General features: G+C 51.7%; 2 protein-coding genes across 2 annotated transcripts in view; both read right to left on the minus strand.

Annotated features, from left to right (window-relative positions):
• The window catches only part of LOC310959668 (keratin, type I cytoskeletal 50 kDa-like), a 4,130-nt gene extending 791 nt beyond the window's left edge, over nucleotides 1–3,339 (minus strand). The window contains exons 1-7 of the mRNA XM_083931113.1: nucleotides 2,912–3,339; nucleotides 1,396–1,478; nucleotides 1,135–1,291; nucleotides 840–1,001; nucleotides 626–751; nucleotides 466–540; nucleotides 235–374 (exon numbers count right to left, since the gene is read on the minus strand). Of these exons, the coding sequence (XP_083787239.1) occupies nucleotides 235–374; nucleotides 466–540; nucleotides 626–751; nucleotides 840–1,001; nucleotides 1,135–1,291; nucleotides 1,396–1,478; nucleotides 2,912–3,325 (1,157 nt within the window). The 5' untranslated portion in view covers nucleotides 3,326–3,339. The remainder of the gene's footprint in view (nucleotides 1–234; nucleotides 375–465; nucleotides 541–625; nucleotides 752–839; nucleotides 1,002–1,134; nucleotides 1,292–1,395; nucleotides 1,479–2,911) is intronic.
• A 7,102-nt stretch (nucleotides 3,340–10,441) lies between these two features.
• Nucleotides 10,442–15,000, minus strand: part of LOC310959721 (keratin, type I cytoskeletal 50 kDa-like) — a gene marked incomplete at both ends in the record, with an annotated part of 11,320 nt that continues 6,761 nt past the window's right edge. Inside the window, 6 exons of the mRNA XM_083931179.1 lie at nucleotides 10,442–10,517; nucleotides 11,219–11,439; nucleotides 12,615–12,740; nucleotides 13,438–13,599; nucleotides 13,676–13,832; nucleotides 13,915–13,997. Coding sequence (XP_083787305.1) covers nucleotides 10,442–10,517; nucleotides 11,219–11,439; nucleotides 12,615–12,740; nucleotides 13,438–13,599; nucleotides 13,676–13,832; nucleotides 13,915–13,997 — 825 coding nt within the window. The remainder of the gene's footprint in view (nucleotides 10,518–11,218; nucleotides 11,440–12,614; nucleotides 12,741–13,437; nucleotides 13,600–13,675; nucleotides 13,833–13,914; nucleotides 13,998–15,000) is intronic.

Consider the following 15,000-nt stretch of genomic DNA (forward strand, 5'->3'; position numbering starts at 1 on the left):
CAGGCTCAAACAGACTCCGCTCTCCTGGAGCTACTGGGCCGGGTCTGACCAACCTGGCAACCCCACTGCTGGGCCGGGTCTGACCAACCTGGCAACCCCACTGCTGGACTTATACTTTGTTGTTGGGACGACCTGGAGACTCTAGATGGAGCTGTTCTGATCGTTCTACACATGCAACCTTTAAATACTTTGATACTTTGACTCGCTGCTCTTTGACTCCGCGGTGAGACTCACCTCTCTCCGTCCAGCAGCCTCCTGTACTCTGCGATCTCCATCTCCAGCCGGGTCTTGATGTCCAGCAGCATCTGGTAGTCCTGGGACTGTCGCTCCATATCTGCCTTCAGCTGCACCAGCTGCTCCTCCAGACCGGTCACCTGCACGCCAACAACGCCGCCCACATGTTAGAGTCCCAAACACACACTCCAACACACACACACCGTACAGAGGAGCAGATGCACGTCTCACCTGGATCTGGTACCCGGAGAGCAACATGGAGTACCTGCTCTGCGTCTCAGCCAGAGTTCCCTCCAGAGACGCTTTCTGCAGGAACAGAGTGCTCGTGTCAGCAGGTGCACGGCGTCGTGACAGCGTGAGTGAGGTCCTAACGTGTGGGTGCAGGACTCACCATCCCCAGCATGGACTGCAGCTCGATCTGCAGCGACTGCAGCGTGCGCTTCACCTCCGTCACCTCGGACCTGGACGTCTGCAGCGTCACCGTCTGGGTCACCACCTCTTTGTTCAGGGTCTCCGACTGCACACACACACACAAATGCTCGTAAACGCTCCGCACGCCAACGCAACACGCTCTGCATCAGCAGGAAGTGATGTCACGGCCTTACCTTGGTCTGGAACCAGACCTCCAGGTCCCTCTGGTTCTTGGCGGTGACGCTCTCGTAGTACTCCCGGATGTCCTGCATGGTCTTGTTGAGGTCCTCCTGGGGAGCGGCGTCCACCTCCACGTGCACCTGCCCGCTCATCTGAGTCCGCATCGCCAGCAGCTCCTGAGGAGGACACGGCCGCGTCAACAACGCCGTAAAGACGTGAGGAGGAAGAAGGGAAAGAGGAAGAGGAAGAGGAGGAGGAGGAGGAAGAAGAGAGAGAGGAAGAGGAGGAGGGGGTGGTGAGCGCTCTGACCTCCTCGTGGTTCTTCTTGAGGAAGAGCAGCTCCTCCTTCAGACCTTCGATCTGCATGTTCAGATCCGTCCTCGCCAACTTCAGCTCGTCCACGACTCTCTTCAGACCGGCGATGTCGGCCTCTACGGACTGACGCATGGCGAGCTCACCTTCGTACCTGAGGAGCAAACGTTCGATTTCAAACAACGAACAAAAGAACAAACAAAGGAAATCCAAAGACACAAAGTGGTTCGCTCTGAAAAGAGAAAGACGGGGACTCACTTGGTCCTGAAGTCGTCTGCAGCCAGTCGGGCGTTATCGATGCTGAGATGGATCGCTCCGTTCGCCAAGACGGCCGCCTGAATCTGCACAAGAAGGAGAAGAAGAAGAAGAAGAGTTCAGATCATTTGTTTTATTTAGAAAGCATTCGATAAAAACGTCCTGAAGACGACAAAACATGAAACAGTTCCAGAGAAAAGTTCCTGGTTCCTCTTCTCCAGATCCCACTCCTGCACCTGTGGCGGTGTCTCACCTTGGTGGTGTCTCACCTTGGCGGTGTCTCACCTTGGCGGTGTCTCACCTTGGCGGTGTCTAACCTTGGCGGTGTCTAACCTTGGCGGTGTCTAACCTTGGCGATGTCAAACCTCGGCGGTGTCTAACCTTGGTGGTGTCTAACCTTGGTGGTGTCTAACCTTGGCGGTGTCTAACCTTGGCGGTGTCTAACCTTGGCGGTGTCTCACCTTGGCGGTGTCTAACCTTGGCGGTGTCTAACCTTGGCGGTGTCTAACCTTGGCGATGTCAAACCTCGGCGGTGTCTAACCTTGGTGGTGTCTAACCTTGGTGGTGTCTAACCTCGGCGGTGTCTAACCTCGGCGGTGTCTAACCCTGGCGGTGTTTAACCGTGGCGGTGTCTCACCTTGGTGTCTAACCTTGATGGTGTCTCACCTTGACGGTGTCCACCAAGGTTAGACACCCGCCAAGGTGAGACACCGAGGTTAGTGTCTCACCTTGGTGGTGTCTCACCTTGGCGGTGGCTCACCTCGGCGGTGTCTCACCTTGACGGTGTCTCACCTTGGCGGTGGCTCACCTTGGCGGTGTCTCACCTTGGCGGTGTCTCACCATGGCGGTGTCTAACCCTGGCGGTGTCTCACCTTGGTGGTGTCTAACCCTGGCGGTGTCTCACCTTGGTGGTGTCTCACCTTGGTGGTGTCTAACCCTGGCGGTGTCTCACCTTGGCGGTGTCTCACCTTGGTGGTGTCTAACCTTACCGGTGTCTAACCCTGGCGGTGTCTCACCTTGGCGGTGTCTCACCTCGGCGGTGTCTAACCTTGGTGGTGTCTCACCTCGGCGGTGTCTAACCTTGGTGGTGTCTCACCTTGGCGGTGTCTAACCTTGGCGGTGTCTCACCTCGGCGGTGTCTAACCTTGGTGGTGTCTCACCTTGGCGGTGTCTAACCTTGGCGGTGTCTAACCTTGGCGGTGTCTAACCTTGGCGGTGTCTAACCTTGGCGGTGTCCAACCTTGGTGTCTAACCTTGGCGGTGTCTAACCTTGGCGGTGTCTAACCTTGGCGGTGTCTATCCTTGGCGGTGTCTATCCTTGGTGTCTCACCTCGGCGGTGTCTATCCTTGGTGTCTCACCTTGCCGGTGTCTCACCTTGGTGGTGTCTAACCTTGCCGGTGTCTAACCTTGGTGGTGTCTAACCATGGCGGTGTCTAACCCTGGTGGTGTCTAACCTTGGCGGTGTCTAACCCTGGTGGTGTCTAACCTTGGCGGTGTCTAACCCTGGCGGTGTCTTACCTTGGCGGTGATGTCTGAGATGGTGACGTAGTAGGCGGTGTAGTCTCTGGTGCTGGGGCCGACTTTGCTGTCCAGGAACTGCCGGATCTTCAGCTCCAGGTCGGCGTTGGCTGCCTCCAGCTTGCGGACCTTCTCCAGGTATGTGGCCAGGCGGTCGTTGAGGTTCTGCATGGCGAACTTCTCGTTGCCGATGACGTTGCCTTCTGAGCCGGACGACACGCTGTAGCTGGCGGAGGACGAGCTGCCGTAGCCGCTGCCGAAGCCGCCGCCGCCTCCGCCCATGGAGGCAGAGGAGATGCGGACCCCTGAGCCTCCGGATCCTGCGTACACGCTGCCGGCCCGCCTGGCTGTCATCAAGTCACCGGAGCCGCCGAAGGAGCTCCTCACGGACCGGGAGGACATGTAGCTGGTCATGGTTGATGCTTTCTTTCTGCTGCCAGAGAGGAGAGTGAGGATCCGCAGGACTCGCCTCCTATTTAAGCGCCCTGCTGCCAAAGAAACGTCAATCACTCAGCAAACAGTGTGACAGCGGCAGGCCCACAGGTATGCGCGCTGGAGGCCCCTTCTGGGTGTGTCGGCGGGGGATGGTCAGGGAAAAATGTGACTTTCATAGCTGCTCACCTGCGTGACAATGATGGGTTCAGACGCTCCGGGCGCTGCGCGACCTTTGGAGTGTGATTACGGGGGAGGGCCGTGCGCGGGAGCAGCTGTTGAAACAGGCAGAGAAATCTAAAGTTCAGACAATTAAAGGTTCATTCCACTGAAGTGAGAGTTTGTTAAATGTCAGGCGCTCGTGGAACCGCTGTGGGCGACAGAATCACGCTCTCCTGGAGTCTGAACCATGAGGCTCAGGTTATTGGTGGGAGGTGGAATCACATCTCTGCTTTTATCATGAAAGAGTCCCGTTTAACGTTTTTTAGGACGCTCGCACGCAAACATTCAGTCCATTGAACCAATCACAGCGTTCCCTGCAGTTTAACCCTGATCATATCCAGGTTACCATGGAAACACTGTACCCCGGGTCGGATCAGAGGCCTCATCCCCCGTTAACAGACCCAGAGACTCCTCCAGTCCCTGGTTCCTCCTCATGGAAACGTCTTCCCCTGGAGTAATCTCAGGTTTCTGGTCTGCACATGGTCCGTGGGTTCAAACCCAGCAGCTCCAGCCTCTGGTCCTGGATCAGGTCTCGGGGGCAGCAGCTCCAGCCTCTGATCCTGGATCAGGTCTCAGGGGCAGCAGCTCCAGCCTCTGATCCTGGATCAGGTCTCAGGGGCAGCAGCTTTAGCAGGGACCCCAAACTTCCCTTTCCCGGGCCACATTAACCAGCTCTAACTGGGGGATCCTGAGGCGTTCCCAGGCCAGTGTGGAGATCTAATCTCTCCACCTGGTCCTGGGTCTTCCCCGAGGCCTCCTCCCAGCTGGACGTGCCTGGAACACCTCCCTAGGGAGGCGCCCAGGGTTCATCCAGACCAGATGATCCTGAACCACCTCAACTGGCTCCTTTCAACACAAAGGAGCAGCGGCTCTACTCCGAGTTCCTCACGGATGCTGAACTTCTCCTTCTCAGGGAACTGATGGGACTGATACACACGCCCCCCGACCCTGGCCCGGTTGAGAGCGGTGGACTTGTGTCCAGGGTTCTTTGGGACCTGCAGAGTAAAGTCTGTTTCACGTTCAGCTCCTCTGGTGCACGAAGAGACGAGGGTTCACTTTGATTCCTGTAAAGTTTGCAGGGTTGTTTGGATGCTGGCGTCCGGCGCTCGTCATGAGTACGAAATCAAAACCATCCTATGAAAGGCAGCGACCTTTGGTGCCGTGTGCAAAAAGCATCAAATCAAATCATCTATTTTTAGTCATTTTGCATCTTTTTGTGCTGGTTTTGCATCTATTTTTAGTCATTTTGCATCTTTTTGTGGTGGTTTTGCATCTATTTTTAGTCATTTTGCATCTTTTTGAGGTGGTTTTGCATCTATTTTTTAGTCATTTTGCATCTTTTTGTGCTGGTTTTGCATCTTTTTTAGTCATTTTGCATCTTTTTGTGCTGGTTTTGCATCTTTTTTAGTTATTTTGCATCTTTTTGTGCTGGTTTGCATCTATTTTTACTCATTTTGCATCTTTTTGTGCTGGTTTTGCATCTATTTTTAGTCATTTTGCATCTTTTTGTGCTGGTTTTGCATCTATTTGTAGTCATTTTGCATCTTTTTGTGGTGGTTTTGCATCTATTTTTAGCCATTTTGCATCTTTTTGTGGTGGTTTTGCATCTATTTTTAGTCATTTAGCATCTTTTTGTGGTGGTTTTGCATCTATTTTTAGCCATTTTGCATCTTTTTGTGGTGGTTTTGCATCTATTTTTAGTCATTTTGTATCTTTTTGTGCTGGTTTTGCATCTATTTTTAGTCATTTTGCATCTTTTTGAGGTGGTTTTGCATCTATTTTTAGTCATTTTGCATCTTTTTGTGGTGGTTTTGCATCTATTTTTAGTCATTTTGCATCTTTTTGTGGTGGTTTTGCATCTATTTTTAGCCATTTTGCATCTTTTTGTGGTGGTTTTGCATCTATTTTTAGTCATTTTGCATCTTTTTGAGGTGGTTTTGCATCTATTTGTGCTGGTTTTGCATCTATTTTTAGTAATTTTGCATCTTTTTGGTGCCCGTAATCTTCGGTAGGAGCCGTTTGTTGGACGTTCTGAACTCTGCACCCTGAACACACTCAAATGTTTGCCAACTTCCTCGTCAATAACGCGACTGTTTACTCAGTCCCGCCTCAGCGCCTCCATTGTGACCACCTCTCCCCATTCCAACCTTTGTCACAGCCGCGCCCTCGGCCTCGCCACCTTCACTCAGCGGCGCTCACGCCCGACTCTGAGGAGGAAACGTCCACTGAAGCGTAAACGAGCCTCAGCAAACCTGTTCCTCCGCCCCGAACATGACCCCGCTGCCTCGCGGGTTCCTGCCTCAGTTATGCATCACTTTCTCTGCGCGGGGACAGAGTGACAGCCCCCCCCCCCCCCCGTCCCCCCAGGGGGACGTCAGCCCTGATCCGCCACTGCAGGTCCAACGGGCCTCGGGTCGCCACTTAAACACCGATTCATCGGGTTTGTTCAGGAATGTCAGGCTCTCAAACGACGGTAACTCTTGTGGCGAGTGACACTTTGAGGCTCGGGGACTTTGCTGAGTCGTGCAGCTGCGTTTCACACGCCTCAGGGTGAATGTGGAGAATGCTGACTCAGCGACTCCGTCAGCGACCCGAGGCCTCGTCCAGAACACTGAGAGCACACGTTGGTACATCGCTCCATCGGCCAACGCCACGGAGCGACCGACGGCAGGTTCATGCAGCCGAGACACACTAAGCTAACGTTAGCCAGGAGCTAATGCTATGAGCTAATAACTTAGCTACATTACATGGATCTGGTGTCGGTCGCTTCGTTAGCTGAGCCAGGAGAGTCCGGATGAGCCAGCCGAGGTTCTCCACTCAGGACAGGATGTTGCTACGTCAGCTAGCTAACAGCTCATCTGCATTAGCAGCAAGCTAACAGTAGCTAACATTAGCAGCAAGCTAACAGTAGCAATCATTAACAGCTAACGGCCCAAAACTGTATTTTCCTCAGGCCAGAGTTTCCTGTAGATCAACACCGGGGTCTGATCCTGAGCCCCAGCACCGGGGGTCTGATCCTGAGCCCCAGCACCGGGGGTCTGATCCTGAACCCCAGCACCGGGGTCTGACCCTGGACCCCAGCACCCGGGGTCTGATCCTGAACCCCAGCACCGGGGTCTGATCCTGAACCCCAGCACCGGGGGTCTGATCCTGAACCCCAGCACCAGGGTCTGATCCTGAACCCCAGCACCGGGGTCTGATCCTGAACCCCAGCACCAGGGTCTGATCCTGAACCCCAGCACCGGGGTCTGATCCTGGACCCCAGCACCGGGGTCTGATCCTGAACCAGCACCGGGGTCTGATCCTGAACCCCAGCACCGGGGTCTGATTCTGAACCAGCACCGGGGTCTGATCCTGAACCCCAGCACCGGGGTCTGACCCTGAACCCCAGCACCAGGGTCTGATCCTAAGTTTAAACTCTAAAGGACTCGGTTCAGATCAGATAAAGGTGCAGGTTCGTCTCAGTCCTCCAGGTCGAAGTTCTGAGTTTTGGACCCTCCTCCTGCTTCTGTTTATTTTAAAAACACGTCAGGATGCATGGACCCCCACAGACCCCCCACAGACCCCCACAGCCCCCCACAGCCCCCCACAGACCCCCCACAGCCCCCCACAGCCCCCCACAGACCCCCCACAGACCCCCACAGACCCCCACAGACCCCCCACAGACCCAACTGCACCAATCCCATCATGCATTGTGTGGCTGCAGGTCCTGGTCTCCCTGGAGCCTTACATAAACAGTCAGGACTCCCCCGTCAGGACTCATCAACCCCCCCCCCCCCCCCCTCCTGAGTCCTGATGGGGACTCACCCGTCAGGTTGTTCAGGAGCAGCAGCTTCACAGAAACTACTGTAACTCACCTGAAGAGTTTCGGCCTCAGTCCTGACGTCACCAATACTCTCACATTTCTGCCCTCAAATAAAAAACAACTAATTTTGCATCTTTTTGTGGTGGATTTGCATCTATTTTTAGTCATTTTGCATCTTTCTGTGGTGGTTTTGCATCTATTTTTAGTCATTTTGCATCTTTTTGTGCTGGTTTTGCATCTATTTTTAGTCATTTTGCATCTTTTTGTGGTGGATTTGCATCTATTTTTAGTCATTCTGCATCTTTTTGTGCTGGTTTTGCATCTATTTTTAGTCATTTTGCATCTTTTTGTGGTGGTTTTGCATCTAAATCAGTCATTAAGTGTCTCTCTGGTCTCACTTTGTGTTCATTAATCCTTTAAACCTGAACTTTAAACACAAAGAGCTCGATAATAAACGGACTCTGACTCAGTAGAGAAGTGAACATTGATGTGGTTCCAGAGTTTCCTGTTGCTTTAACGATCCCGTTGTGCTGCAGAGTTCCTGTTTTAGTGCCGCAGAGCTCCTCGAGGCTCCGGTCCAGAACAAACACTTAGTCAGGATCATAAAGAGCGAGCGAGAGAGTGAGCGAGTGAGAGAGTGATTTGTGGCTCCTGAGCCTGTCAGCAGGTCTCAGGTCTCAGGGCCTCGGGCGCTGGATCGACTCCAGCTGTGACACAAGTGAACAAACTGCACCGACGATGTGGTGGAAACCAGAACGCGTGTTTGATGAAGAGCGAGGCGTGAAAACACGTGTGAACACACGAGGACGCTTTTAGTTAAGTGTCAAATCAAACTCAACTCTGCATGAACTCGTTCTTTGATTTAAATCAACAGGATCATCACAGATGTTTATGACGGGACTGTTATTGTCAGAAAAACATGCTGGGCTGCAAAAAACACACAAAAAACATAAAACACACAAAAATCAAACGTGTAAAACAACCAGAAAGATTCAAAATTTCCACATTTGGAAGGAAAATGACTAAAAATAGATGCAAAACCAGCACAAAAAGATGCAAAATGACTAAAAATAGATGCAAAACCACCACAAAAAGATGCAAAATGACTAAAAATAGAAGCAAAACCAGCACAAAAAGATGCAAAATGACTAAAAACAGATGCAAAACCAGCACAAAAAGATGCAAAATGACTAAAAATAGATGCAAAACCAGCACAAAAAGATGCAAAATGACTAAAAATAGATGCAAAACCATCACAAAAAGATGCAAAATGACTAAAAATAGATGCAAAACCACCACAAAAAGATGCAAAATGACTAAAAATAGATGCAAAACCAGCACAAAAAGATGCAAAATGACTAAAAATAGATGCAAAACCACCACAAAAAGATGCAAAATGACTAAAAATAGATGCAAAACCAGCAAATAAAGATGCAAAATGACTAAAAATAGATGCAAAACCAGCACAAAAAGATGCAAAATGACTAAAAATAGATGCAAAACCAGCACAAAAAGATGCAAAATGACTGAAAACAGAGGCAGAGTTGTTCCCTGAGTATTATTAGATGTTGGTGCAGCTGCAGTTCTCAGCTGTGCCTCCAGAGGGCGCCCTTCAGCAGCTCGTTCACCTGCAGAGTGTTGTCACCTGCTCACATGATGAAGGTCATGGAGAGGCTGGTTCTTGCACGCCTCAGACCCCTCGTGTGCCCGTCACAGGACCCCCTAAGATGACCATCTCAGCCCCATGTTGGGGTTGATGACGCACTCATCCACCTGCTGCAGGAAGCCGACTCCTCCCTGGATCGACCCAACACCGCTCATGTTCTTCCACTTCTCCAGCGCCTTTAACACCGTCCAGCCTCAGCTGCTGAAGGCCAAACTGGAGAACATGCAGGTTGCTTCTCCTCTCATCACACGGGTCAGTGACCATCTGACGGGCACGCCGCAGTGTGTGAGATTACAAAACTGTGTTACTGATCATCTGATCAGTAACACCGGCGCCCCCCAGGGAACCGTGCTGTCGCCCTTCCTCTCCACCACCGACGCTGCAGACTTTAAGCACCGCACTGAGTCGAGTCATCTGCAGAAACTCTCTGATGACTCGGCCGTTGTGGGGCGTGTAGAGGGTGGGGGTGTGTGTGTGTGTGGGGGGGGGGGGTGAGTACAGGGACCTGGTCGGCAATTTTGTCAAGTGGTGTGAGGAGAACCACCTGCAGCTGAACGTGGCGAAGACGAAAGAGATGGTGGCGGACTTTAGGAGGAACAGGCCCCGCCCCCCCCCGTCCTCTCCAGTCTGCATCGGTGGGATGGACATCAACACCGTGGACTCCTGCAGGTACCCGGGTCTGGTGCTGGACCACAAACACACACAGGCGGTCTACGAGAAGGGCCTGAGCCGGCTTCACTTCATTCATTCATTCATTCATTCATCTTAAGCCGCTTATCCCGGTCTCGGGGTCTCGGGGGCTGGAGCCGATCCCAGCTGACACCGGGCGTGAGGCGGGGTCCACCCTGGACAGGACGCCAGTCTATCACAGGACACATAGAGACGAACAGAGACAGACAACCATTCACACCTACGGGTGATTTAGAGTCATCAATGAACCGAACACCTGCACGTCTTTAGACTGTGGGAGGAAACCGGAGAACCCGGAGAAAACCCACGCAGACACGGGGACCACATGCTCCACACAGGAGGGACTCAAACCAGGAACCCACACAGACACGGGGACAACATGCACACTCCACACAGAAGGACCCCAGCCGGGATTCAAACCAGGAACCCTCTCGCTGTGAGGTGACAGTGCTAACCACCACACCACCGTGTCGCCCACTTCCATCTTTTCCTACTAAATTTCTCTGATGTAATGTGATTATTTTATATTTACTGTTTTTATGAATTCACTTTTGTTTCTGTCACATTCACACGTCACATTAATGTTTAATAAATAACTTCTGCTCCCGTTGGCGTGAAATAACGAGGCGACAGAAACGGCGTCAGACTCTGTTTTTATTGGAGGACGTTTACACGGACGGAGCTCAGGCGTCTGATTGGTCGACGTCTTGGTTTTTTATCCGCTGCTCTGGCTGATCACGTTTCCATCGCCGTCGATTTCCTGCACGATGGTGACGACCCTCGTGTGAGTGCTGCAGAGACGGGACGACAGGGGAATCAAACACACGGGCTCAAACGTTTCTGTTTACAACAAAAAAGATGCAAAACCACCACAAAAAGATGGTGGTTTTAGCATTTAGCTAGCTAGCAGATGCGCTAACATTAGCTCGTTGCTCCTGACCTGCATTTTCTGGCTCGGTCGTATTTGACCATGAAATTATTTTACACAAACAGAATTTCAAAATAAAACAAACAGGTAAAAGCAAAAAAAACATAAATAAATAACTTGATTATTCAAAGTAAACCGTGTTTGGACGCAGGACAGAAGTCCAGATCAGGTCTTGGACCCACGGACCCACAGAGACCTGATCTGCACGTCCGTCTGACGCCAGAGTCGAGCGGTTAAAGTCCGGATCTTTCTGTCTTTAATCACTGATCGTCTTATTGTTTTATACTTTTGTGCGTTTTTGTTTGATTAAACTCTGAAGTACAGAAGCTGAACTCATGGAAACGTCTACAGGTGGATGTTAGCATGGATGCTAACGCTGTCGCTATGGTTTCGATCCCGACTGAAACGTCTCAACATCTGTTTTCATCGTCATCAGGTCGACGTGTTAATGCGTCCAATACTCTGACCCGACACCTGCAGGACTGGTTTACTGATGTTAAGCTAATGTTAGCATGCTAGCATGACTGTATCCGCTGTAGATGTCTGTGCTCTTCCTCCACTCACCTATCTGCCTCTCCGTCCAGCAGCCTCCTGTACTCGGCGATCTCCAGCTCCAGGCGGGTCTTGATGTCCAGCAGCTCGGCGTACATGACCTTCTGGTTCTCCAGGTCGCCCCTCAGCTGGGCCAGCTGCTCCTCCAGAGCCTCCACCTGCCTCTGGTACCCAGCTAGCATGATGGAGTAGCGGCTCCTGGTCTCAGCTAGCATCGCCTCCGCTGCTCCTTTCTGATCAGGAGGAAGAAGAAGGACGGGCGGGTCAGCGCTGACTTTACAGTAAGACGACCCTTTAGTACGGAGGAAGTTCTGATCCAGTTCATGCTAACACCTTAAAAACCACCAGGTCCAGGTGGAACTGACTCAAAATAGATGCAAAACCAGCACAAAAAGATGCTAAATGACTAAAAATAGATGCAAAACCACCACAAAAAGATGCAAAATGACTAAAAATAGATGCAAAACCACCACCAAAAGATGCAAAATGACTAAAAATAGGTGCAAAACCAGCACAAAAAGATGCAAAATGGCTAAAAATAGATGCAAAACCAGCACAAAAAGATGCAAAATGACTAAAAATAGATGCAAAACCACCACAAAAAGATGCAAAATGACTAAAAATAGATGCAAAACCACCACAAAAAGATGCAAAATGACTAAAAATAGATGCAAAACCATCACAAAAAGATGCAAAATGACTAAAAATAGATGCAAAACCAGCACAAAAAGATGCAAAATGGCTAGAAATAGATGCAAAACCAGCACAAAAAGATGCAAAATGACTAAAAATAGATGCAAAACCAGCACAAAAAGATGCAAAATGACTAAAAATAGATGCAAAACCAGCACAAAAAGATGCAAAATGACTAAAAATAGATGCAAAACCACCACAAAAAGATGCAAAATGACTAAAAATAGATCCAAAACCACCACAAAAAGATGCAAAATGACTAAAAATAGATGCAAAACCATCACAAAAAGATGCAAAATGACTAAAAATAGATGCAAAACCACCACAAAAAGATGCTAAATGACTAAAAATAGATGCAAAACCACCACAAAAAGATGCAAAATGACTAAAAAAAGATGCAAAACCACCACAAAAAGATGCAAAATGACTAAAAATAGATGCAAAACCAGCACAAAAAGATGCAAAATGACTAAAAATAGATGCAAAACACCACAAAAAGATGCAAAATGACTAAAAATAGATGCAAAACACCACAAAAAGATGCAAAATGACTAAAAATAGATGCAAAACCAGCACAAAAAGATGCAAAATGACTAAAAATAGATGCAAAACCAGCACAAAAAGATGCAAAATGACTGAAAATGTAAACGGTAAAACCTCTTTATATGCAGATGACACATGTCTTAATGAAACCCTGTCACAGGTGATTTCTCACCCTGCTGAGTGACGCCTGCAGTTTGATCTCCAGAGTCTGAAGAAGTTGTCGGATCTCCAGGACCTCAGACTTGGACGTGTGCAGAGTCTCGGTCCTCATGGCCACCGTCTTGTTCAGCTCGGCCGTCTGCGAAGAACAAGTAAAGAAGCATCGATGATGTCATTGATCGAGGATATGAGTCAGCAGCTGAACTTCACCGTCATCAGAAAGCCCTCCCACTGTGCCTCCGTCCCGTGCCCCGTGCTTTAGGGTCCTTGTCCCCCCCTCCAGGCCCGTTTGTACTCACACTACCTGGGCCTCGGAGAATGCTTCTTGCTGCCTATACGTCATCACGCCGTAACACGTCACACGCATTGATGACGTCATGGCGATGCGTGGCTTTGTTTCCAGATCTTTCCGTAGACCTCGGAGTTTTTGTGCGTCTTGTCGACTGTTTTTGAATCTTTTCATCGACCAAATCTGCAGTAAACACTCCACCTCCGCATCACACCAACGTGAACCTTTCACCGCCATTGTTTGAAATGTCCGCGCATGGTCCCTCCTTCTTTTTTCTACGTCCCAACAGGCGCACAGGAAATGACCTCAGAACCGCCGTAGGCCTCGTGCTCGTACACGTGCGCACGCTCGTGCTCGTACACGTGCAAACGTGCTTTACTAAAGCCCACCTCTCCCAAACGGGCCGTGGACGGCAAGCGTGCCGCTCCTAGACGTGGTACAGTTGCACTCACACTGGTCAAAGGAACCAGACTTTAGCCGTGGGCACGGTACGGAGGCACAGTGGGAGTGGACCCTAAGAGAAGGAAACAGGACTTTGCGGTCTCACCTTGGCCTGGAACCAGTTATTCAGGTCTTTGTTGTTCTTGAGGGCGACGGCCTCGTAGTGTTCTCTGATACCGGCCATGACGGCGGACAGGTCCTCCTGAGGAGCGGCGTCCACCTCCACGTTCACCTGCCCTCCCACCTGGGCCCGCAGAGCCAGCAGGTCCTGCAGGAAGACGGCGGTTAAACCCCTGTTTTTAAATCTCTACATCTCTTTATGTGTCTCGGTTTGAGGGTCTCACCTCCTCGTGGTTCCTCTTCAGCACGGCCAGCTCCTCTTTCAGACCGTCCACTTGGATCTCCAGGTCCCTGCGGCTCAGCGTCAGCTCCTGCAGGACTCTCTTCAGCCCGGCGATGTCGGCCTCCACGGACTGACGCATGGCCAGCTCGTTCTCGAACCTGGGAAGACGAGTCCCAGATGAGCGAGAGCACGGCCACAGAAAGACAGATCACGTAAAGTCTGAAAAAGTCTCACGCTCACTTGACTTTGAAGTCGTCCGTGGCCAGTTTGGCGTTGTCGATGGCGAGGATGTAGGCGGCGTTTCCCCGGACGGCGAAGCTGATCTGAGCACGAACGAGGAGACAACAACTGTGTTTAAACGCTTCAGTGGATTTAATCGTTTTCTAACCATTTAAAACAAAGTCACAGTCACATTCCCAGGTGTTCCCCAGGTCCTGTGTTCCCCAGGTCCTATGTTCCCCAGGTCCTATGTTCCCCAGGTCCCATGTTCCCCAGGTCCTATGTTCCCCAGGTCCCGTGTTCCCCAGGTCCCGTGTTCCCCAGGTCCCGTGTTCCCCAGGTCCCGTGTTCCCCATGTCCCGTGTTCCCCGGGTCCCGTGTTCCCCGGGTCCCGTGTTCCCCAGGTCCCGTGTTCCCCAGGTCCCGTGTTCCCCAGGTCCCGTGTTCCCCAGGTCCCGTGTTCCCCAGGTCCCGTGTTCCCCAGGTCCTATGTTCCCCAGGTCCCATGTTCCCCAGGTCCCATGTTCCCCAGGTCCCATGTTCCCCAGGTCCCATGTTCCCCAGGTCCCATGTTCCCCAGGTCCCATGTTCCCCAGGTCCCATGTTCCCCAGGTCACATGTTCCCCAGGTCCCGTGTTCCCCGGGTCCCGTGTTCCCCGGGTCCCGTGTTCCCCGGGTCCCTTGTTCCCCGGGTCCCGTGTTCCCCGGGTCCCGTGTTCCCCGGGTCCCTTGTTCCCCGGGTCCCGTGTTCCCCGGGTCCCGTGTTCCCCGGGTCCCGTGTTCCCCGGGTCCCGTGTTCCCCGGGTCCCGTGTTCCCCGGGTCCCGTGTTCCCCGGGTCCCGTGTTCCCCGGGTCCCGTGTTCCCCAGGTCCCGTGTTCCCCGGGTCCCGTGTTCCCCAGGTCCTATGTTCCCCAGGTCCCGTGTTCCCCAGGTCCCATGTTCCCCAGGTCCCATGTTCCCCAGGTCCCATGTTCCCCAGGTCCCATGTTCCCCAGGTCCAATGTTCCCCGGGTCCCATGTTCCCCAGGTCCCATGTTCCCCAGGTCCCATGTTCCCCAGGTCCCGTGTTCCCCAGGTCCCATGTTCCCCAGGTCCTATGTTCCCCA

Source organism: Echiichthys vipera (assembly GCF_963691815.1).
Source record: "Echiichthys vipera genome assembly, chromosome: 17".
Classification (NCBI taxonomy): domain Eukaryota; kingdom Metazoa; phylum Chordata; class Actinopteri; order Perciformes; family Trachinidae; genus Echiichthys; species Echiichthys vipera.